A 25980-nucleotide genomic window follows, 5' to 3' on the forward strand; every position below is an offset into this window, starting at 1 on the left:
CCCCGCCCGCGCATGACAGGAGGATTAGTGCACCGGGTTGTTCTTTTTTCTTTTTCCTCATGAATCAATCGTGCGTAACATCATCCCACAAGTGGGGTTTTCAAAGGATAGGGTCGTATACAAATTTTACCCTACCTTTGTAAGGTAAAGGCTATTTTCAATAGACTTTTGGCTCAAAAGAAGCGTAAGAAAATACGATAGAAAGGAAAATAACGACAACAAAATAGTAATGGATCATTGGGGGTATAACTATTGCATATCTTGGAACTTCTATATTGGTTTAGATTACTACTACTGCAGTTATTCATAATTCAGGATAACAGCAGAAAGCTGCTAACAATTGGCAAAATAAGTGTGTATCTTATGGAAAGATATGTGCAATACAACAACGTATCCGGTATATTCCCACCAAGTGAGGCCTGAGGAAGGTAAGTATATGCAATCCGTGCACAACAACAACAACATACCCAATATATTCCCACCAAGTGGGATCTGGGGAGGGTAAGTGTACGCAGTCCGTGCCACTACCTCAGATGTGAGATCGAGAGGAGGTTTCCGATAGACCTCCGGCTCAAAATAAAACAATTTAGATAAGAAATAGTAAATGGACAAGAAACAAATGTGTGCAATATGTGATAAAATTAACCTACTTAAAAAGTACAAATATGAAAAATTGAAGTGTAAATGCTCATTTACTACCATGCATTAAGTTTAATATAACACCCAAACAACCACAGAACCAAATAATTCACCTTGAGTTTCAAGGTTAATTTTGTGTCCACCAAATACAATTTCAAAGACAAATTTGAATGCAATGGTAGGAAGACATAACTTAATCTCAACAATAAAAAATGTTTAGTCTGAAAATTTTAAAGTCACAAATCTTAATTCTATGATAGGAAAGGGATATAATTAACCCCCAAATAGATATCCGGCTGCTTGTTCTTCGTTACCATCGAAAAACTTCAGAGCTTGTATTACTGCATCCCGTCCAAAGCCTAACTCGACAAGCTTAGCAACTTTGGCTTCGAATTCAGGTCCCTGCACATAAAACATCGATTCCAAGTTTGAATTGTTCTTCTACTGAGGTTCATATTTGTTCACAAAGGAACAAGAAAATTTACGCGCTGCACAAATTTACCTGTGTCAAGTTCCCGCGGGCACCTCCTGTGGATCAAGACAATGTTGAATCATAAGTAAATGCAATTCAGAAGACAGAAAATAAAGATGAGTAAAGCATCTAGTACCCCCGAACTATGACCAAATTTGCTACGACACACTCCAACTTCACAAGGGCCCTATTAACCCCCCCCCCCCCCCCCAGAACTCAATTTTAGCTTATTTTTGTGTTGTCGCAGCACCTTTTGTCAACCATTTTGACGTAGCACCTTTGACGTGGGCCCCATTTTATGTAATAAAGGTGTCACGTCAGCACGAACGGGTGACAAAAATACGCTAAAATTGAGTTAGGGGGTAATAGGACCCCTGTGAAGTTAGAGTGTGTCGTAGAAACTTTGGTCATAGTTCGAGGGGGGTACTAGATGCTTATCTCAATAAAGATAGCTGTGGAAACAACCGTAAGCAAGAAGAAAGAGAACTGCATGTCAACATGATTTCCTAGATTATATTAAGCAAATAATCTTAAAGAATCTGAATCCCTGGGTGCAGAATAACAGTTGAAACTGATGGAGAAAAAGTTGCAACGATCTAGGTGGAATATCACAATTATATTTGGATATTGAAGCTAACCAGAAGGACCTCCTTTTGTAGGATCAGTCTTCTCCGTTGCTCCAGATGTTGCCTGATACAACAAGGAAAGAACCAAGTTTAGCACTGCTCGTAGAAGGTCAAAATTTCTGATTTGAATATTAGAGGAAAACGATGATATAACAGATTATGAAAGGGCTAAACAATCTTGAAGATTTATAAAGTGCAGCATAACGTAACTGCACCGGCCTTGGAGTAAACCGGCGAAAGCAACCCCAGAAAATAAAGAAAATTTCATCAAGAATGTCGTAATTGTAAAAAAGAAAGAGGCCAACTTCAATCATTTCATCAATGATTCCATTAATTTCACAATCAACTTTATCTTTTATGGTGTCAAGTGCACTCAAATTTGTACAACATTAGCTCTTGAAATAGATCAATTTTTTTGTTCATTAACTGCTCACATTAAACTACATGCCCACTACATACTTCCAGAGGAAAAAAAAGAAAGACGCTAATGTTAAATTCAGAAAAAATATTTTTATTTAAAAAAAATGCCTTTACCTGGGCTCCTGAGCTCGAAGCCTCCTTGGCGTGCCTCTCCTCATCAAGAAAATGACCGGGAATGTCCTTCTCTGAAATTTGAAGTACAAAAAACTTGGTAAAAGCTCAAAAGTAGTACTATCCAGTATCAAGGTAACCAGGAGCATCACCAACCATGTAGAAATGGTACAGCAACTTCCCCTCCGCCAACTCTCAGAACATTGTCCTTCAGATCAATCATGCACTGCAAAAACTCATTACCATTAGCTTATAATATGTATTAAAGAGGAAACAAAAATGGAAAAAATGTTACGAGCAAGGCAAGAAAGTAAACCTGGTGCTTGCGAAGCATATCAAGTCCAAATAGAAATTCCATATTCGGAGAATCCAGCACCACAAAAGAACAAGGGTAAAAATTGTTTCCAATCTGCCATAGTTAAGAGTAGCAAATTGAAGTCAACCATGTTAACAGGGCATCTCTAGGAACTTATCATTAATTTGAAGGCAGCATATCCACAGCTTCTCGTTAATTCCAAAGCTTCCGTTCACTAAAACAAATGTCACATGTGGCTGGTTGGACAACTTAATCCTCATGTGTCATGACTAGAACAAGTAATTATCACCAACTGACTACTGGGACAAGTCATAGGAAAAATTGATTTCAAGCAAAGAGCCAGCAAGTTAAAACTACTTACAAATTGCAACTGACAGATTATTAATTATTTGACTATTTTTTTTTTTTTTTGATACCCGTGGTGTCCGGGCCACCTTGTGCGCACCTCGACTAAATCCACGGGATACCTGCCACCTCCCAGCATAAGGTACCAGGTAACTCTGTCCACCAATGCTAGAACAGATGGGAAGAAATCACCTAGTGTTTGTCTCTGCTGGGAATGGGAATTGAACCTGAAACCTCATGGTACTCATCCCAACTTCATTGAACCACTAGGCCACACCCTTGGGTGTTATTGACTATTATGTATAGCTATAAGTTGTGCATAAAGGTTAGTGTGTAACTAATTTATGATTTAAACTGCTAACCATAGAAAGGATAGTTAGCATCAGGAACCCAGACAAAATTGAACATTAGTAAGACATAGTACAGTAATAGCGAAACTGAGAATAGGATATGGAAAGCATTTGACAGAAGCAGAATTTAACCACCCAGCAATCTATTTAATTTCTGGGCAGTGCATGAGAAAATAAAAAGGATTCATCGGTAAAACAGCTGTATCAACTATTTATGGTAAAAAACAGCTGCATCTATTGTATACTGTCAATGCACTTGAAGTACACACACAAGACTGAAGTAGCTCATACTCCAAGGACGCAACAAACCTTGATTGGAGCAACATGAATACGACCTAGTATCTCTGTTTGACCAACTCCACGAGCAATGCCCTTGTAGCGTGTATCTAGTAACCTCAACAATCTGCGAGAGAAGGGGTCAACAGTGATAGTTTGGAAAAGAATAAACAGCAACAAACACCAGCTACATTCATTACTACATTATTCTACAGTAAACAAAACCAAAAATCTGAATGTCAAACGGAGTAATGTATTGCCCTATAAACTTCTACTGGTTGATAACCAAGAAATCCCCAAAGATCAGTGGCATACGGCTTAAAACTCTGCGGATGATGGGTCCACCCATCTACCCTAGACTTTTACTTGTTAGTTATTCACTCAACCCCGTCATCAAGCTAATGGATACCCCCTGCCTCCTGTCTTGTTAAGGAATTTTAAAGGTAGTTCTAATATCTTATAAGTTAGAAAAGGGATATGAATTAGGAACATTATAATATAGGTGTGTAGTGTGTTTCATACAATAAGTAAGCAACTATGAACTTCAGAACTAAAATTTTTTTAGATTAACCTTGAGACACTATAGCATGTCGATGAAAAGCATGCAGTCTTAATGCCAAACAGTCTACAGCAGGAGTTGAAGATTCTGCACGATGTGCTTCTATAATTCACATTGAATTCTTAATTTGTCTATTGCTATTCTTCTGTCAATCTAGAATCTGAATTTTGAACAATATACCTCAATTAAATTTTATTTTATTTAAAAAAAAAAGGAACTCTTCTCGTCTCCCTGACCTTTTTTTTTTACAAGGTAAAAATATATCTCTGACTAAAACTACTCATCAATCAATGTGCTTGCAATTTAATTTAATTTTTTAAGAAAGAAAGGTACGAGCTTGCTATATAATAATCATTTTTGCTAACCAAATACAAGTTACTATCAAAAATACAGCACAGCCTCAGAAATCATACCCACAACGTTCTGCACAGCTTTTAGATATAATTGTGGATTGAGCTCCACTATCCACAAAAGCCTAAAGCAAAGAGAAACAAAATATCCCACTGAACCAAATGTAACAAGATTTACCAAGAAGATGGAACACATTCAAATCAAAAACAAAATCCCTACCTTTAGAGGATGACCATTTACTTCCATGTCAACATATAACATAATCTGAATAAGCCAAAAAGTTACCCAGCTTCATTAAAACCACAGAGAAAATCAAACTTTGAAAGGCACAAGGTAGTTTTACATACCACAGTGCCAAAAGCTTCAGGATTGTGTTCCAACGCAGCTTCCCAGTTTTCTTCAATTCCTTTCTGGAAAATATGCAAAACATGGAAAAGCTCTAACACAACTAGACCCAACTTCCATTGCATAAAACAACAACATACAGTGTATTCCCACAAGTGGGGTACGGGGACGGTACAATGTACAGACCTTACCCCTACCTTTGTGGGGTAGGGAGGTTGTTTCCGGTAGACCCTCGGCTCAAAAGAGAAGTTTCCGAAGAAAGACACCACCGAATAAAAGAAAAAACTACTATAAAGTAGACGGAGAAACATTTGGCAAGACTTTATGATTATACCATTTTACTTTTTTGATGATTTGGTATTAATAAAGTCATCAAGAAGGTGCAAGAATTACAAGATATGGCATTTGAGCTTATAAAAAATGACTGGCTGGCTATACAAAAGTTACGCCATTTTACGGCAATATAATCTGCAAAGAGAGTACGGATGATCCAGGACAAGCTCCAAAGACTCTAGCAATCAATCAATTAGGTCCAATCCCAAATTAGTTGGGATTGGCTATGTGAATCTTCTACATATGTTATTTTGAGATGGATGAAACTTCTACATATATTAATCAATCAAATCAACTACAAGTTCCAGAGTCCCTATCAAAATCCAACAAGCAAAGGCTACCGATGATTTATAGGTTGGTCGAATGATGATCCAAACAATATTTCAATATTCAGCATACTAGAGCTGTTGGAAGAGAAGCTCACAGGAAGGTATACAGTTTATTTTAACGTCATTAGTTGATAATTAGAGTGACTTAGTATAAAAGCTAGTTAACATAGTAAAATCAATATTTGATCAAATAATAAACGTCCCTGTGAAGAAGTTAACCGCTTTCATATATTTGCCATAACATTTATCTAAACAGTGGTAAATCATGCTTAAATAGGAGCTATATCGTTTTCCCAGAAAAATAGAAGGAAGGAGGAAAAGCATGGCTGTTTATGGTCCATTCAAGTAAAATAAGCATATTAAAATTAAAGAATGTATACAAAGGAGCTACGGTGCTTAACTGATAATAACTTGAAGCAGTCTACAAAAATTGGCCAGTACACCTCAGTTTCAAAAACATTCTATAATAAGGACAATGTAGATTGATATGCCAACTAACCTGGCGAATTGCCTCTTCAATTTTCTTTTGTGCCTCGACATCGAATGGATCAGCATACAGCAGTGCCTACGATTCAACATAAATTTATATTAATCAATGAATATCAATCAATCAACTATGCCTCATTCCCGAATTAGTTGGGTTGGCTGTATGAAACTTCTTTATCTAGCCCGCTTAATGAGTACCTAGGTGAGCACCGAAGGAAACAAAAAGATAACAAATCAAATATCTATAGAAAGTTAAACTAAGAAAAATTTAAATCAAACGGTTGAGAAATTCTGAGCAGTCCTGCCGACTTCATATAAGCTAGGGGCAAAGCATCAGATGGCCAAAATATACTGTAAAAGCTGACTATATAGCTCTGGGAAACACCTTCAAAAGCCTGTGGTAACCCTAAGGTCACATCCTTAGTAGATATTGCATGATACATTACAGAATGAATGCTTCCAAATTGCGGCATAAGGGAATTTCAAAATTCTACTCTTCTTTACAACAGATCACTGGCATTAGTTCCTATGATCTTTTAGCACGATCATTAGTTCCTATGATCTTTTGGCAAGAAGTTGTAAAGCAATCACTAATGGGACTTTCAAAATTGTGGAGTACATTAAAGCATACAGAAGAAAAGACAGTAATTTAGCAATAGAAGCTCCTGACCATCTCCTCCTCTTGACGACGCCGTAGCACTGACTTATGCTGATGACGCAAACGTAGAAGCTCTTGCAGCCTATTTAAGTCATTCCCAAGGACAGCTTGTGCTAACTCAGGATCATTCTGCAAGTTCAAACATCATATACAAGCTCATGGGACCTCCGTGTTATGAATTGATCGCAACCAACCACAAGGTGGAGCGGAGGAGAGCACAAATAATAGCAATCATGTTCACATCAAATTGATCCAAAAAATAACACAGTATAAGAGTAATCCATCATAAAGATTAAAGCATATGAAAATTTCCTCTCAGAATCTAACTTATCCTTCACCGCGCATGTAAGATCACAATCAAGTCAAATTAGCAACCATTTTAAAATCAGACTGATCCAGCAAAATTACGAAGTATGATAGGAATCCACTAAATAAGTACGAAACTTCCTAATCGGCGTATGACTATTCCTTCATCATACCTATAAGATCATGATAACATCATATGTAAGGGCAGTTTTTCTTTTAACAATCAACAGCTAGGAAATGTACGGATGCTAACTAGTTCAAAAACTCTGAGTAGGTACATGTTTTGAAAATTGCAATTTTGCACTAATACAATATGCTTTTAAGAACTTCATTTCTTTCTTAAACTGTTTTAGCAAAAGCAAAAAGAAAGGAAATAGCTAAATTCCTCCACCTGAAAAAGTTGGGCCATCAAATTTGAATCATTTCGCAAGTGTTGTTGGAAAGCTGAAGGATTTGCTGCAGACCCGTCTTGTTTGAAGCTCAAATCATTTGCAGGTGCACTGGAATGCATTCATTTAATTGTTAGCAGAAGACAAAAGACAAGATGTATTCGCAAGATGTGGCAGAGTAATGGGGAAGGGAACAACATGGGACAGTAAATAGCCGATAAAATAATGAAACATAACTTGAGACATCAGCAGAAAACACACCTAGACAGGGATGCTGCATTAGACACCATCATCACCAAATCTCCATCACCAATGCCTAGCGCACTCAATTTGTCAGAATTCCTCATTTCCCTCCCATTGTACAGAAGTTGTTGTTGCTGCAGAGGCACTTGTGTCTTCTCGTCCAACACAAAAACACAAAACCAATGTAAAAGTAAGTGCCAACAGTGCCTCCATCACAATTTATATCACAACTAAAACTTCATATGTTCTAAGCTAAGCCTTGGCTCAACACTAAAAGTCACCAACAGTATCACCGAGGTCATAGTCTCAGGCAGAAACAACCTCGTGCAAAAACGCAAGATAAGGCTCAAGGGCGATGGACCCCCATCGGCAGAAAATTACGCAGTTTATACATGGTTAAAATCAATATTTATGTATATATAGTAGGTTGAACCCCCTTTGGCTTCTTCATGTGTTTATGTTCCATATTTTGAACCCCCTAAGTGAGATCCCTAAGACCCAATATGGTCCGGCCAATCTCCATACCCTGCATATAGCCGGGGCTTAGTGCACCGAGCTGTCCTTTTCTATAAATACAACAACAACTATAACAACAACAACAACAACATACCCAGTATAGTCAGACCAAGTGGGGTGTCCTTCTATAAGTGTAATCCAATATTTCAAACCGTTTGAGACCATTCCATTAACTACATTATACTATACAACTTCCACAAGTTTGGAGAGTTCAAATTCATTTTATACTCATATTCTAAACTTTGACGTAACATTCAACTAACATCCAATTGTTCAACTGAAACTTTCAAATGCAACCATATTTGCCATCTAATATGAAATGAGACAATGAAAAATTCCAACTAACATAGCAAGCACATAGTGCACCTAGTTGTCCTTTTCTATAAGTTTATATAATCTAATATTCCAAATCATTTGACACCATTCCGTTACTGTACAACTTTCACACGTGTGGACGGATAGCAAGACAAAGCACTACTACCTACTAACCTCCTAGCCTAACAATATTACTGTATATAACTTTCATTAACTTGGATGACTTCAAGCTCGCTTACTACTCAAAGTTTCAAACTTTCAATTGTTTACTTAAGTTTCTTCTATTATCACAAATATAATACACCCATAATGAAATTCTGTTATCGAAATTCCAACTAACATAGCAAGCACATAGTGCACCGAGTTGTCCTTTCTATAAGTTTATATAATCCAATATTCCAAATCGTTTGACACCCCTCCATTAACTACATTAAACCATACGACTTTCACACGTATGGACGGATAGCAAGACAACACACTACTACCTACTAACCTCCTAACCTAACAATATTATTGTATATAACTTTCATTGACTTGGACGATTTCAAGCTCATTTACTATTCAAAGTTTGAAACTTTCAACTTTTTACTTAAAGTTTCTACTATTGTCACAAATATAAATACACCCATAATGAAATTTCGATCAAAGAAAACTTGATCAACTATCGAAATTCCAACTAACATAGCGAGCACATAGTGCACCGAGTTGTCCTTTTCGATAAGTTTATATATAATCCAATATTCCAAATCGTTTGACGCCCCCTCCATTAACTACATTATACTATACAACTTCACATATATGGACGGATAGCAAGACAACGCACTACTACAACTAACCTCCTAACCTAACAACTTTATTGTATACAACTTTCATTGACTTGGATGATTTCAAGCACATTTACTGCTCAAAGCTTGAAACTTTCAACTGTTTACTTAAGTTTCTTCTCCTTCTACAACAACATACCCAGTGTATTCCCACAAAGTGGGGTTTGGAGAGGATAAAGTGTACGCACTCCATACCACTACCTCAAATGAAGTAAAGAGATTGTTTTCGATTGACCCCGACTCAGGACAAATAGCAGTATAACCAACAAAAAACATGAAAACAAACAACCAAATGGGGTAATACACCACTAGATATGCCACGTACCTATGTCTATCAAGGATAGAACTACAAAAACAACAACAACATACCCAATGTATTCCCACAAAGTGGGGTCTGAGGAAAGTAAAGTGTACACAATCCATACCACCACCTCAGATGACGTAGAGAGGTTGTTTCCAATAGACCCCAGCTCAGGATAGATAAAAGTATAACAACTTAAAGTTTCTTCTATTATTATTGTATATAGCTTTCGTTGACTTGGATGATTTCAAGCTCATTTACTACTCTAAGTTTGAAACTTTCAACTGTTTACTTAAGTTTCTTCTTCTTCTACAACAACAACAACAACATACCCAGTGTATTCCCACAAAGTGGGGTCTGAGGAGAGTAAAGTGTACGCAATCCATACCACCACCTCAAATGAAGTAGAGAGGTTGTTTCCAATAGACTCCCGACTTAGGACAGATAAAAGTATAACAACTTAAAGTTTCTTCTATTATTATTGTATATAACTTTCATTGACTCGGACGATTTCAAGCTCATTTACTACTCAAAGTTAGAAACTTTCAACTGTTTACTTAAGTTTCTTCTTCTTCTTCTACAACAACAACATACCCATCGTATTCCCACAAAGTGGGGTCCGGGAAGGGTAAAGCATGCGTAATCCATACCACCACCTCAAATGAAGTAGAGAGGTTGTTTCCAATAGACCCTAGCTTAGCTTAGGCCAGATAACATTATAACAACTTAAAGTTTCTTCTATTATTATTGTATATAACTTTCATTGACTTGGACGATTTCAAGCTCATTTACTACTCAAAATTTGAAACTTTTAACTGTTCACTTAACTTTCTTCTATTATCACAAAAATAAAAATACACCCATAATAAAATTCTGCTATCAAAATTCCAACAAGCTACAAATGCATAGTAAAACAAAACCAATGAAGAATTCCAGCTCACCTCAACTTCCAGTAGAGCTTTCAGGTTCTCTACCTGTATCAAACATGTAAGCAACACAAAATTTAAGATCCAATAAACAAATACAGCTAAAAAAAACAAATAATAAATATGACAATAATCAATTAATAATGAATTAATTTTAATCAATTAATCAATTAAAATTACAGATTCGTCGCGATCGACGTCGAGAGTGACGATTTGTTCATCAGTAGTCATTACAGTGATCTTCATCTTCAACTATTTTCAGTTCTAAGTGTTGCACGAATTCCGATGTCAAATTTCTCCGGCCAAATTCTTCCCGCCGGTCACCGGAATCTTCTGATGTCCGACGGCGACGGCGACGATATGTGAAAGTGTTTGAATTTGGATTGGTAACGTTTGGAGATATATATATATGGTATGAACTTAAGGGGTCGTTTGGTTCGGTGGTATAACTAATCTCGGGATTAATTTTTAAATGAGCTTATTTTATATTTAGTTGGAATAAATTGCATGAAAATTCATTTCGAGATCGTAATGCTATTTTTATCCCTTTTCGAAGATGAAATAACTAAAATTGAACATTTCAAGTCATGTCGGGGTCGACCGACTCTCTCTTCTCCGGAGTTAATGGTATGGACTGTGTATATTTCACCCTACCCAGATTCCATTATGTGGAAATGCATTCGTTTTGTTGTTGTTGTTGAACAGTTCAAATCACACGATCCGCTCATAAAAAATTGCACAAATAAGCACAGATATTTTATGTGGCAAAATACACATAAAACACCATATAAGATATGAATTAGTCACGTAATATGCAACATAACATATATGTATCTGTTTGTTTAACTTTATACAAATTTAATTACTTACATATACACATCAAAAGTTACGGACACAAATGCAAGTTGAAATCAATTTAATTAAAAAGAAAATACTATGTATTAGGCCTAAATTAAATTAACTATTGAGCAACTTTACTAGGTGTTTCACCATGAGAATTTTTTCGCAAATTATTTTACTTTAGTAGAAAAAGTAAAAATAATTATGTCTAGCCGTAAAAAACATTTCACTGCGCGTCCCTCCATTCAAATGGGTTAGAATGCATGTATGCCTAATCTATGCAGAGTGGGTGGTTTATTCAACGATACATGATATCCCTGCATAACTGATTGAAAGATTTCCATACGATCGGTTCTTTTTCTCGAATCGATTCCCATACGACCTAAGATCTATGGCCATATTATGTTAACTGTTCGTATTTTATTCATTCCATCAGTATGCTCCCAGGTACCTGTAAGAAATGTATTGAATCGATTCTTTTTAATGAATAGATCTGATTGCAACTTCTAATATGAAATACAAAAAGATCAAATAGGAAAGGATACTTTGAATCATAGAACTATAATGAAATATATGATCAATCAATATTTATTAAATTTGAAAAAGAGTAAGAAAAAAATGATTCGAGCCTCTTATTTTGATTTCTCGAACCGAGAAACCAGTGAATCGGATTCCTGATACATATAGATACAAAATTCACGATCAAACACAACAACAACTCCAGCTTTAATTTCGAAAAATTATCAGGGAAAAAATTCAAATGCGTCATCGAACTATTGAAATGGCTCATCTGTATCACCCGTTATAAGTTTGGCACATCTATACCATCGCCTTTAAAAATTTGGCTTATCTATGACACTGCTGTTATAGATATGTTCATTTGTGTCATTATTTTACAATGATGATTTCGCAACCTCTTACTAAAATCCACGTCATCAAATTTAAACCAACCAATATTACATAAATCAAGATAAAAAAATCATACTAGTTAAAATAAAATAACTTTATAAAAATCATTGTTACAAAATAATGATACAAATAATTTTTTTTTTAACGAAAGTCAAACTTTTAAAGAAAATGATGCAAGAGTGACAAATAAATTATTTTTAATAGTTTGATAGTGTATTTGAGCCACCAACATGGGTTATAGTGCAGTGGATGGGGCTGCTTTATCCTTAATCAGAGGTCGAGTATTCGACTTTGGTATGAAGAAAACTCTGTTAGGAGCGCTGCCACCTTAATGGACCCAGCAATGCGCGATCTGAATTAGTCGGGGCTCCGTGCTGCCACCTTAATAGGCCCTGCAATGCGCGATCCAGATTAGTCGGGGCTCCAATACGGACACCTTAATGGGTCAGTAATGCGTGATTCGAATTAGTCGGGACTGCTACCTTAATGGGCCTTGTAACATGCAATCTGGATTAGTCGGGGCTCCGTACTACCACCTTAATTGGCTCTGCAATGCGCAATCTGGATTAATCGGGGCTCTATGCTGCCACCTTAATGGGCTCTGCAACGCGCGATCTGGATTAGTCGGGGCTCCATGCTGCTACTTTAATAGGCCCTGCAATGCGCGATCCAAATTAGTCGGGGAACTAATACGGACACCTTAATGGGCCATGCAACACGCGATCTGGATTAATCGGGGCTGCCATTTTAATGGGCCCTGCAACGTGCGATCCGAATTAGTCGGAGCGATTCGGATTAATCGGGGCTGTCACCTTAATGGGCCCTGCAATGCGCGATCTAGATTAGTCGGAGCTTCGTGCGGCCACCTTAATAGGATTAGTCGGGGAACTAATACGGACACCTTAATGGGTCATGCAACGCGCGATCTGGATTAATCGAGATTGTCATTTTAATGGGCCCTGCAACGTGCGATCCGGATTAGTCGGAGCGATTCGGATTAATCGGGGTTGTCACCTTAATGGGCCCTGCAATGCGTGATCCGGATTAGTCGAAGCTCCATGCGGCCACCTTAATAGGCCCTGCAACGTGCGATCCGGATTAATCGAGGCTTCAATACGAAAAACTTAATGGGCCCTGCAACTCGTAATCTGAATTAATCGGGGCTACAATGTGGACACTTTAATGGGCCCTGCAATGCTATCCGGATTAATCGGGCCCCAATGCGTTAATCGGACACCGGCTGGAAAAAAAGAAGAAGGCGCATTTGAGCTTTTTTTTTCCAAATTATTATTTTCATGCCCAAACAAAGCCTTAGTGAGAATCTCTCTCTCTCTATATATATACAGTCTCTCTCTCTATATATAATAGAGTGAGAACAAAGGTATATACACTTTTTTGAGATGGTAATTGATCTCTACAACAGTTGGCGCCTTCTCTCCTGATAAAAATCCCAAATTTCATCCATCGGAACCCTAGCTTCCATAAAATGGTACTAATTTCTATTATTATTATTATTGTTTTTTTTTTTTGGATATACTAATTTCAATTTATTTATTTATTTACTTTTTATTAATTTTTATGTTTTTTTTTTTTTTGATGTAATTAGTGAAAAAAAATAGTTTGATTTTTGTTGAAACGAAAGAACAAACGGGAGTTATGGCGGATGGTGGGAAGGTGGTTAAGCGTGCTAAGTATAAATCTTCAGTTAAAGTACCAGGTGTACCTGGTGTTTTGAAAATGGTACGTTCCTTGTCAATTCCCCTTATGATTATTTGCATTGCTAGTTATGTTATGATTGAGCTGAGTGGCGAAGTCAGTATTTTAACCATGTATAAATAGTATAATTTTTTGCCTAAGGGGGGTTTGGAACCCCTCGCCAAAGGGTAGCTTCGCCCCTTATTGAGCTGTATGATTGTTTTGTTTGTGCAAAAAAGGGGTGGCTGGATGAACTAGTGACATTGTTTACTATGCCCAAACTCGAAGAGAAACGAACAGTAGTAACAATAACATTAATCCCAAATAGAGCTGGTAGATAGCGAGGATTCCCATTTGTTTAAGTATTTGCGGACAGAGTTGCCAGGTAACTGTTCTGGCGGGAGTTAGCATGTACATTATGCTGGTGGGAGGTACCCATTTAATTAGTGAAAAATTAGCAGTGACATGTATTAGTGAAAAATAGTTTGATTTTTGAACGACCGAATACACGTTATGGTGTATGGGAAGGTGGTTAAGTGTGCTAAGTATAAATCCTTCAGTCAGGGTCCCTGGCGCTTTAAAAATGGTATGTTCCTTATCAATCCACCTTTCTGGTTATTTGCATTGTTATTTATGTTATGATTGAGTTGTATGATTGTTTTGTATTTGAAAAAAAAAAGGGTAGCTGGATGAACTAAAGCTTTCATGTAATGTGTGGGCTCTAGTGTATTATACTCAAGTCCTATAATGAACTAGTGACATTGTTTACTATGCCCAAAGTCGAAGAGAAACAAACAGTAGTAACACGAAAAAAGGGTAGCTGGATGAACCAAAGCTATCGTGTAATGTGTGGGGTCCGGTGTATTATGCTCAGTCCTACAATGAACTAGTGACATTGATCCGAAATAGAGCTGATAGATAGCAGGGATTCCCATTTGTTTAGGTATTAGTGGACAAAGTTACCAGGTAGCTATGACAGTGATGCGAATGATATGCCAAAAGTCGAGAAAAAATAGCAGTAACAATGGCATTAAATCCCAAATAGAGCTGAACAGATACCAAGGCTTTCCATGCGCCCAAGCCTTAGTGGACAGAGTTATCTCATACCTATGGGAGGTAAGTACCTTGTGCTAGTGGGAGGTAACAGGTGGCCGTGTAATTAGTTGAGGTGAGCACAAGCTGTCCTGGATATAACGGTTATAGAAGAAATCGAGCCGGACTGAATAAAGGATTCATTATCAACTGGTTTGGAATTGAAACATAGTTGGTTGATTGAACAAATAACAATAATAGTAATGCAACTGATAAGCTGAGCTGGTAGGAAGCAAATGGTCTGTTAATTGACTGGTAGACAAGTTTATAGCAATATGTGATATAAGTGATTTTTTTTTTTTTTGCAAACGAGTATCTATTTATTCTTCCCAGTAGCAGAGTACTGTTTAAAAGAGATGGTTTCTCTCATTCTATTTATCAACATAACCTCCTTTACTGGTTCACAAATGGTGTAGAATGGATAGTAAACATTAATATTGTTAACCCTAACTAGTGTGCGTGAGGAATTATTGTTATTTGCATTTGCATTAACTAAATGAAATTTTGACAATAACGACCATCCGCATCCAATCGTAAGGATGGGGGTATGAGTCACCAGTGGATGAAAAGTGGGAAAGGGAACTGTTGGACTCCTGGTTAGAGGTTTTGGGGAGGTGGGGTTTTAATCTGAAAAATGAAACAAAACACAATTTCTAACAATTAAAAAAAAGCACAAATTCTGATAGGGTTAAGGATTCAACAATAAGGAATTTGTTTTTAAGATGGTATGGACCGTGAATTTCTGATTCTAAATGATCTGTATGGTAGATTCTAATACAGTCGTTAATGCTACCACCAACTGTTGATTTTCTAGTTTGTCTTTTTTATTGTGTGCAGACCAGGGAACGATTCTATTTTATGCCGAATGACCCAACATTAACGACAAAGCTTAATGTGGAGTTCAAGTTGATTAAAGGTGCTTTTGTCCATCCTTTTTCCCTCCACGACACTTGAATTCTCTCTCCCGCCCCTCTCTCTCTCTCACTCTCTGTCTCTTCAGGCCACAAGTTTTCCAAGGAGGGTTCAAGTAAGCAGGCTCTACTTAATCTTACACAAGATCAGGTTTGGATTTATGTTTACCAAAGCATTCTACTTGTGAGCCCTTTATTATGAAAGTGTGACTGTTTTCTTACTGTGTCTGGTCGAGTCTAGAAACAGTAGACTGATCCCAGTACTGGTGAAGTCTACAAACTGCTAACTTATCTGAGTACTGCAACTAAATGTGTTCCATTTTCTCTCTCATTTTCAGGGCGGAAATTATCTTTTCGAGTTTGATAGCTTCCCTGACCGTGACCAGTGTCGGGACTTTGTTGGTTAGTCTTTATGACATTCATTGACTCATCCATCAGTTTCATCACTCGGCTACAAGTGGACCATTCTGCTTCAAATATGTGAAAACTTGAAATATACTGGACTTCGTTACATTTACGTGTCTCGTTGTTGATTCCTTCTTGTGGTGTGTGATCAAATCCGTTTGCTCTTTGTTTTCATGTACTAGCTGTATGGTGTTGTACTTGAATATTCTGAATAGTTTGTCATTAATAACAAACAATCAAACATGTTGGCATTCGTATAAGTAAGGTTTTGAGTTTGTTCATTTACCTTATTTTTATCGATGGATTTTCCTTTTGGGCCCAGAAACGTTGAATTGGAACTCAGTGTAGTCATTGGTCGTTTAGTAGATTTTTGTTTAAACGAGGAGACAAGACAATATAAAATGGTTGGGAAGGGCTGAGACCAGCCTTATCATGTTATTGAGTATTAGGTAACCCTTTCCTCTATGATTCCCTTGCTCCTGTGTGCAAGTGCGGTTGGCTTGCCGCTGAACTTGAGCTGAGATATTGCAGCCTAAATGCTCTATTCCACATGTGCATAATTGACATATATTATTTCAAGTCCAGTTGGATTTTCCGGAAATTTTAAGAGTCAAGCCTTGGTTTTCTGCCTAGTGATTTTTGTCGGCCAACTTGCATTGCTGTCTATAGATTAAGATAGCAAAATCGGAGAATAGCCTCTGAAGGCTTTAAGATTTTTTTCGCTGTTTTATATTACTAGTTCAACACCGGCTAGCTCGTTAGAGAGTATGCAGTTACTATATGATACCCTGCATTAGACATTGCAAGTTGATATTTTAACATTATGGGTTTTGTTACAAGCTTGTTTACCCTTGAACAGCCTCAGCAATTGCAGCTTGTGGGGAAGTGGGGAAAGCTACTTCCGAAAAACCTGCTGTTCCGCATGATGAGCAACTCAGTGCAACAGAAATGGGGCGTCGGATTAAGTTACTGCAGGAGAACAGGTGAATGGAACTTTTTTCTGGTTCAATTTTGCAGAAGGCGGGGGGCTTTTCTAGATCTCTTTTTGGTATACTAGCTAATGTTGTAAATGTGTCTTGTAAGTGTAATGAGTTTATCTGAAATCTGCTGCTATTGTTGCTAATTTTCTTTCCTAAATTGGCATTTCATCTTCTCCTTTTCATTTCTTGTCTTGTTGATATCACTAACAAGTGTAAGTGGCGGCAGTGAGTTGCAGAAGCTCCACAGGCAATTGGTCATTGGAGGTACTCTATCAGAGGCTGAATTTTGGGCCGCTAGGAAGGTTAGTAGGTAGAAAAACCTTGTTGAATAGATTATTTTTCATAAACATAGTTAATCACTGTGTTACGCTAAAAGTTTTGAGTTGTACCTGGAATCCTTCCTTAGCAGCTGGCGGCTGCTTTCCGTAGACTAAACCGTTATTTATCTTGCCAATGGATTACAGAAGCTGCTGGAGCAAACTGAAAACAAGAAGCCAAAACAGCGGGTAGCTTTAAAAAATGACATGTGGAGTGTAAAACCATTATCCGATGGCCAGGTAAGAGGGAAATCTTCTCCCCATTGGTCACCATACTTGCGTGTATACACGGGTTACATTTTTTCTGATAGGGTGCTGTTTTTACCTTTCCAAGATATATCTAAGCCATAGTGATTTTCTTGAATTCTATCAGATCATATTACTCTTAAAGGTATTCACCGCTAAAAATCAGATCATATTTTTCTTAATTGTGAAGGTGCTTAGCATTGTGATAAACTTCTGTCTCCTTTTTGGATTGAGTAATGAAATTACCTCTTTAGATGCACAGATAAACTTGTGGCTCCTTTTACAAATAAATTACTAGAAGCAGATGAATATTTTTGGCTTTAAACCTTGTATTGACAAAAATGTGGTCTGCAGTCTCGTCTCTCCCTCTCCCCTTCCGATTCCACCTGAGCTTGACAATCTGTTGTTTTCATTGTTGTTTCAGACAAACAGAGTTACATTTAACTTGACTCCAGAGGTTATTCATCAGGTAACATTTTTTGTTTTACGAAGTGTTTAAATCGAGTCTTATCAAAACAGTATGAAGCGTAAATTTAGCTCAAAAAGGGGCACTATCAATGCACGTTAACAGTAGAGATGATGTAGGTCAAGGATGCAATGCTTCCTCTTTTAAAATCATTATGAAAAATGGCTACTAGGTCTGATTAGTAGGAGGAGATTTAGTAGTGAAAAATAAGGAACAATAGAGCTAGAAGCCTCATACAGGAGCATCAATGTAGCAAGAATTTTTTTTTTTTCAATACTGATCTGGGTGCTGCAGACTGTACGTATTGAGTGTGGGGTTATGATTGGGATTATGGAAAGCGGGATTTGGTTTTGGTTTCATTTTTTTGAAATGATTCTAGGAATGTGTTTGGGCAAGGCAGGCAACAATTGTGTAGTATGATTTGTTTGGATTATGTCGTTTTGAAACGCAAATGCTTAAATGAGATTACGTTTTGGAAACGAAGGGCCCGTTTGGACATCCGATATGAAATCATGATGAAATCAGATTGATATGCAGTTGAAGTTTTTCCGGCATGCAATTTGAATTTTTTAAGTTGTATTTTTAGACGTGACATGGAGCAGTTACAGCTGACTAGGGACATGACCCTTGATAGGAAGATATGGAGGAAAAACATTAGGATAAATGGCTAAGGGTGTGGTTGAGTTGTAGTCAGTAGGTAGGGGAATTGTGGTGTCCTTTGTTTGGCAATGTACTTTTTGTGGATGCCGTATCAATGTTATTTTATCATGTTCTATGCTTTTGATGTTTTTGTATACTGCCTTTTATCTTGAGCCGGGGGTCTATCGAAAACAACCTCTCTACCTCGTTAGAGATAGTGGTATGGACTGTGTACACTCTACCCTCCCCAGACCCCACTATGTGGGAATATACTGGGTTTGTTGTTGTTGTTATTGTTGTTGTATTTTTCACATAAACATGAAACCCCACAAGTTGTGAAAACTATCAAAATTTCCCCAATACTTATACAATCTTACCAGATGAGCAAACCATTGTTCTTTAAAGTGTAATTCTAGGCTAGTGTACGAAATTAAATGACAAAAGCTGACTACTGAGTTTTTTCAAGTTTTTGTAGTAGATTTATATGTAATTGTTTTATTTGTAAATCTCGTCTAATGTGGTAATTCTTTTTCAGATTTTTGCAGAGAAACCAGCTGTCCGCCAAGCATATTTAAACTTTGTTCCTGGCAAGGTAAAATTATAGTCAGCTGGCTGTATAGACAATTCTTAAGATTTCAAGCCGTTTATCTTGTGAATTTTTCATGCATGAAGCATGCTGAGATAGATATGCATGCTTAGCTTGTCACAAAAATTGGACTAATTAAGATCATTGAAGCATTTTTTACTGAAGCTTTAGATAAACCTTTTTCAATTACAATTGAATATAGGATGGAACAGGCCTTTTGCTTCCTAAGGGGTCGTTTGGTTGGGAAAATGTTATCCCGGGATTAGTTATCTCACCATGTATATGGGATAACTTATCCCCTCACTATGGTGTAAATGGTGGGATAAATAATCCCGGGACTAACTAATACCTCACACCAAACATGGGATAAAATCATCCTTCATTTTATCCCAGGACTATTTATCCCTTATACCTCACACCAAACAACCCTTAGTGTAGTTCATCTTCAAGTTTCCATCTTAACTGCTTTACTAAGTGGTAACAAACTCCCAAAGACACCTATTACGTTAATGATGTTATTTAAGAATAAATCATGCTGCATCTCTTGATTCTGCTCTCTATCTCAGATGTCAGAAAAAGAATTCTGGACTAAATATTCAAGGGCTGAATACCTCCACAGTACAAAAAATATTGTTGCAGCTTTTGCCGAGGCTTCTGAAGATGAGGAGCTTGCAGTTTTCTTGAAGCAAGATGCTATGTTAGCATCTGAAGCTCGGAAGAAGGTGTTCACCAGATAATTACTGTTTTCATTGTTTTCTAACGACATCCAATCCTAAAAGAACTTCCACCGAGTGTCTTTGAGAGAGGATGGATGGAGAAGAACTTCCCGAAGTCTTTACATTTTATATTCTTTTCAGATCAGAAGAGTGGATCCAACTCTGGACATGGAAGCAGATGAAGGTGATGATTATATGCATCTCCCGGTACATCACCGAACTTTATTCTGCAATGAAATTTGATCATCTGTGTTCGATTGGACATGCTGTTCTTGTATATGCTTTGATCTAACCCCTTACAAGAGAATTGGAGCTAACCTATTTTTCATATAACATGGTAAAAAATAGGATCATGGGCTACCTCAGGTTGAAACTAAGGAGATTCTAGAACCACAGTATGAACCATTCAAAAGGTCTTTTTCGCAATACCTCAATCAGCATGCAGCAGTCGTTCTTCGAGGAAGAGTTATAGGTAAGCTTCTTTGAACACGCTTTATCAATAACATCAGTCTACCGTAACTGAGTAAGTTCCTTTAAGCTTCTTTCTCACCTGAGACAAATTGTGAAGCAGCCTGAAGTTGTCTCTATGGGGGCCTCTTTGTGCAAAATGATAATGATAACATGTACACTGCTTATTCTTCGTTATGCATCATTGATGTGTCTTCCTAGTGGATGTCCTTGATATGTGCTGCTTAGGGTTGGGAGAGGGACACGGGTTAGGAGAACCTTACATAATGCATTAGTGGTTCTGGCAGCCTTTGTTTAAGTTGATATCATTTCACACTTGACTTGATATTTTTTTTTATTGTCGCATCAATCTGTGAAGATGTTGAGCTGGGTGATACAAGATCTGTCGCTGAAGCATTCACCAGGACAAATCAAGGTAAAATGCATTTTCTACTTGATATCCATTTATCTCATTCTAGTTCCAAACCTGGAAAAGGCTTATACAAGTCATTTCATTTGGTGGAACAGCTGAACTAGCTAATGACGTGTCTGATGAGAATGCATATAGAGAACGCATAAACAAAGTTACTCGAGTAGCTGAAATTGAAGATCTTCAGGGACCTCGTGACCCACCAGTTGCATTGCTAAGTATCAAGGTGTGGCGTTCATCAGTTCTGTTTTTTTTTTTCTGCTCACATCAATCGTGATTTCATTAGATTATCTGATATATGATGTTTCATAAATCAGGATCCTCGAGACTACTTTGATTCTCAGCAAGCAAATGCAATGAAGGCTTTGGGAGATGCTGAAACAGGGATCAGACAGCTGAAATTCAGCGTGAGCAAAGAAGAAGCCTTTTGCTCCTTGAAGGACTCCATCTCTGAGATAAATTCTCAAGGATTGATCGAACCAATAATTAGTCCAGAAGTAGCTCTCAAGGTATTTTTACATTTTTCGAAGTTAGGAAATTGCCATCCAATGATATCATACTGTAAGGGAGAAGTTGAACTACAAATCATTGTTTACAGGTTTTCAACGGGCTTAGTCAGAATATCTCAAGTACAAAGTATCATCTGGGGAAGAATCCCCACGAGAGTGTTCTGGATCAGTTGCCTAGTGCAACTAAAAATGAACTCTTACTTGTGAGTTGTGTTTTTACACGGTGATTTGATTTTTTCTGAATCTAAAATCTTTGTTCAGACTTTATTACAGCTCGTAAGTTCTGTTAACCATGACAAATGATATTTTCATTTTGCTTGTAGCATTGGACATCAATTCAGGAATTATTGAAGCACTTCTGGTCATCTTATCCAATAACAACAAAATATTTCTACACCAAGGTAATATTTTGAATATCAATATTCTATTAGCCCTTATAAAAAGGTAAAAATTGAATTAGGTTGCCTCTTTTGTTACCGGAAAAATTATGTTGTTATGGTCCAATTTCCGAAAGAAAGATTTAGTGTTCAGGCAGTTTTTGTTATTTTAATTGTCTGATATATCCAAAATTTAGGTGCATCTTATGTATTAATAAGTAATGACTATACTATGTAATGGTCTTGCAATGATGCATAGTTTCATACTATTATTTAATTTGATCTTGTGATAAAATGACATTTTCGTAATTTTACTTCATTGTTTTTTCCTTCTTAAAGTGAATCAATTTCAACGATGAGTTCCATCCCTTGAGTCTTTCTAATCCTTGTCATTTGATAGGTGACTAGATTAAAGGATGCTATGTCTCAGATATATCCCAAGTTGCAGGTAATGATCTTATGGAACTGGATATATATGTTTTTGCTTTTTTCCTTTTTGTATCTTTATAAATCTCTAATGCACCAGACAACGTGTGGTCTGTGTTGAAAATTTGTTTGAGAGACTTTTTTTCAGTTTCATCTTTGGGTACCAATTTTCTGAATAATGTGGAGGATAGTGTTATGTTGACTAGCTTGGGTTTTGGTATAGATACAGTGTTTAGGTTGATTCGGGTAAACAAAAACTTCATTATGGAACACTGTCATGTGAGCTGAGGGCCTGTCAGAAACACAGACCTTCTCACAGCAGGGGCAAGATCTCGCAACACCACCCTCTCCAGACCCTAAGGGGTCGTTTGGTAGAAGTGATAAGAAAAATAATCCCGGGAAAAAGTTTGAGATTAACTTTATCCCATGTTCGGTAGAAGGGATTACTTAATCCCGGGACTATTTTATCCCACCATTTGTACTTAAATGATGGAATTACTATCCCATGGGGAGGGAGGGATAAAATAATCCCAAGGGATATCCTTACTTATCTCATCCCTCCTTCCAAATGACTCCTAAATGTGGAATTACACTAGGTATATTGTTGTCATTTGTAACGATAAGAAACCGTCAACAGTTTTGAGGTGGTTGTGGTTTTGAGATTAGTTTAAACACTCCATAAATCTTTTGAATCTGACTTTTTCCTCTTGGAAGTTCTCAAGAAATCATTTCATCGAGATATTAATGGTTCCATGCTGCTTTTTTATTTTGAAAAAAGATTGATGTAGTAACAGGAAAATTTAAATTTACTGAGAACAGGCAAATGGGTAAACAAACTAACCAGTACTGCTATGAGGAAAAATAAGAAAGGGGGTGGTTGCTGCTGGGTGGGAGATGATCTGACGGTAGAACAACTACAACTATGCCTCAGTCCCAAACAAGTTGGGGTCTAAGGGTGAACAATGAGTACGACAACAACTACATACCCAGTGTATTCCCGCATAGTGGGGTTTGGGGAGGGTAATGTGTACGTAGACCATACCACTACCTCACTACCTCAGATGAAGTAGAGAGGTTGTTTCCGATAGACCCCCGGCTCAGGACAAGGGTGAACGATGAGTAAAATAATAAAGGACATTGCGGCAAACCAGCTGCTTTCTGGTTTGGGAAATTTTTACTGGTAGGGTTGATGCAGGGGAATTCAAATTTCTTCTCGCCAGCGGCCAGCCACTCTATATGTGCAGTTTAGTAATGTTTATTTCTTGCTATCTGTAGGCATACATATTAGACTTGAGGAGTTGTTTCTTGTGTGATGTCAAGTTTTCAAATGTTCTATCGACTTTCAGGAGATGAAGGAATCTGTGCAATCGGATATGAGACATCAAGTTTCCCTCCTTGTTCAGCCAATGCTTCAGGTTAACCTTCTGGCTGTACATGATTATTCGAGATGATAATGTTATTTGTCTAAAGTTCGATCATTTTGGCCCCGATCTTCTTTTAATTAAAGAAAGTGCTTACTACGGAGTTCTATTATTACGAATCTCATGGAAACATACATTTTCCCCACAGGCTTTAGATGCTGCCTTTGCCCATTACGACGCAGATGTACAAAAGAGATCTGCCAAAAGTGGAGAGAGACCAAATGGATTTGTTTAGGCAATTTTTCCCCCATTTCACCCAGTCTTTTTAAGTCCTTTGTTTTCCGGGGGTTACTATACACAAATGTACATCTAACAAAATTTTGTTTCGAGTGTGTTCTTCGCGTATTTTATAGCTTGACAGTTCCTACTATGACTGTCTTGAGGAAATTGTACATCCAATGGTACTTGTTGAGTTATTTTAAATTTCATCTTGTTAGCTGATCTACTGAAGAACTATTTTTCCTTTGGTTTGGACTTCGGTTCCTGTATTATTTGTTTGTTGCTTATTGTTCTTTTCGTCATTAGTTTCTATTTGTCTTTGTTACTACTGTATTTCCTTTTCATGCTATTTTTGATATGCTTTACTTGAGCCATGAGTCTTTCGAAGCAACCTCCCTACCCTGTCAGTCACAAGGTAGGGTTAAAGCTGCGTGCACACCATTCCCCTGATTCTACTCATAGAATTACACTACGTTATGGCTTGAAGAATTGTATCTTGGCTTGTATTAAGTAAAAAAAAGATAGTTCGGTGCACTACAGCTTTCGCTATACGCAAGGGCTCAACCATAAGGGTGTATTGTACGCAGTCTTATCTTGCGTTTCTGTCAGAGGCTGTTTTCAAAACTTGAACCCGTGACTTCCTGATCACATGACAGCTAACTTTACGAGTTGGCTCATATTAAGTACAACATTGAATGTTTGAAGTACCTAACATAGTTTGTGAATTTGTGCAAGTGTAGTTTAGTTATTTCATGTTGAAACTTTGTTAAATGACAAGGGCAAGTACGAGACGATTTGCTAATAGTAATAGTATGAATGACAGGAAAAAAAAAAAAGTTTAATGGTGGACAAAATTGCGCGATTTTGGGTAAATGTGCACTTCTTCCCTAGTCCATCAGTTGGTACTGCTCATAACGGTGATATTATAGATTTAAGCCTTAAAAAGCTATCGCCCCCTTCTCTTCACCTGAGATACGGCAATTGAAATATCTTTCACCAAGCAAATCCAGCGACGACATCTGGAATCATGCAATTACCATTAGCAAACACTCTTTATGACAAATCACCATGGTGAAATTTGTCACCATGCTGCCACTATCCTTCAAGCACACCTCCAATGCTTATCATTCACCTACGCTCTTGTATCATGCTTCCTTTGGACAACAAGGTGTTATTTAGCCCTTGTGATAACCTCATTTATAACATAACCGGTTTAGTCAGTATCGGAAACAACCTCTCTACATTTGCAGAGGTACTGGTATGGACTACGTACATTTTACCTTCTCCAAACCCCACTGTGGGGGAATACACTGGGTATGTTGTTGTTGTGTTGTTATTGTTACATCGCAAACACTTCTCTCTATACATACATAGATTCTTTGATGCATTTTTGAATTATTTCTGTATTAACTATAATAGATAAATCAATTTACAAAGAATTTCCATGAATCAAACTTGAAAAACTAAAAAACACATTAGCTAGTCCAAATCAATCAAACAATTCTTAAAATTGTAAATTACAAAACTTTCCAAAAAGTAAATAACACCTTATAATTATCAAATTAACAACATAATTCTTACATTGAAGAAAACAATGGGTATATCAAATTAAAAAAAAAAAAAACAGTAGCCTGTGCACGAAAGCTACCGTTATATGCGGTGTTCGGGGAAGAACCCCACCACAAGGGTGTATTATTGTACGCAGCCTTACCTTCAAAGGTTGTTTCCAAGGCTTGAACCCGTGACGTCCTGGTCACATGACAACAACTTTACCGGTTACTCCAAGTCTCCCCCTTCAAATTAAATGTTGCTAATAAAATGTTGGAGGAGTATGGTAATTCATAAAGGGCCTTCCTTCATAACCACCAACATGAGTAGTTGTATGTTTAATTTTCTTAAATCCATCTTTAAAA

The 25980-nt window shown here is 37.3% G+C and overlaps 2 protein-coding genes across 3 annotated transcripts; one reads left to right on the forward strand and one right to left on the reverse strand.

Annotated features, from left to right (window-relative positions):
• Positions 1 to 666: 666 nt before the first annotated feature.
• LOC107845486 (protein DNA-DAMAGE INDUCIBLE 1) lies at positions 667 to 10938 on the reverse strand. The gene is made up of 16 exons (XM_016689837.2): positions 10617 to 10938; positions 10452 to 10484; positions 7573 to 7706; positions 7314 to 7422; positions 6629 to 6745; positions 5972 to 6037; positions 4813 to 4875; positions 4685 to 4729; positions 4528 to 4589; positions 3589 to 3682; positions 2585 to 2677; positions 2425 to 2494; positions 2272 to 2342; positions 1750 to 1801; positions 1142 to 1167; positions 667 to 1041 (listed from the first exon to the last, which is right to left on the reverse strand). Exons 1-16 carry the CDS (start codon positions 10680 to 10682, stop codon positions 913 to 915), a joined length of 1230 nt encoding a protein of 409 aa, XP_016545323.1. The 5' UTR covers positions 10683 to 10938; the 3' UTR covers positions 667 to 912.
• A 2564-nt stretch (positions 10939 to 13502) lies between these two features.
• On the forward strand, positions 13503 to 24291 carry LOC107845581 (general transcription and DNA repair factor IIH subunit TFB1-1). Of its 2 annotated transcripts, none has more exons than XR_007046024.1 (21): positions 13503 to 13674; positions 13792 to 13925; positions 15810 to 15888; positions 15973 to 16034; positions 16222 to 16285; positions 17148 to 17271; positions 17495 to 17570; positions 17733 to 17825; positions 18256 to 18300; positions 19472 to 19528; positions 20089 to 20244; positions 20380 to 20445; positions 20587 to 20710; positions 21065 to 21121; positions 21214 to 21341; positions 21433 to 21624; positions 21714 to 21827; positions 21948 to 22025; positions 22402 to 22449; positions 23703 to 23842; positions 23997 to 24035. XR_007046024.1 is itself a non-coding variant. In XM_047398333.1 (21 exons), the coding sequence occupies exons 2-21, from the start codon at positions 13842 to 13844 to the stop codon at positions 24081 to 24083; spliced, it is 1803 nt and encodes a 600-aa protein (XP_047254289.1). In that variant the 5' UTR covers positions 13505 to 13674; positions 13792 to 13841; the 3' UTR covers positions 24084 to 24291. The 2 variants fall into 2 exon arrangements, 1 of the variants encoding a protein (XP_047254289.1); XM_047398333.1 differs by having other exon boundaries at positions 13505 to 13674; positions 23774 to 23842; positions 23997 to 24291.
• The last annotated feature ends 1689 nt before the right edge of the window (positions 24292 to 25980 follow it).

Source organism: Capsicum annuum, chromosome 10 (genome assembly GCF_002878395.1).
Source record: "Capsicum annuum cultivar UCD-10X-F1 chromosome 10, UCD10Xv1.1, whole genome shotgun sequence".
In the NCBI taxonomy this organism is placed as follows: Eukaryota; Viridiplantae; Streptophyta; class Magnoliopsida; order Solanales; family Solanaceae; genus Capsicum; species Capsicum annuum.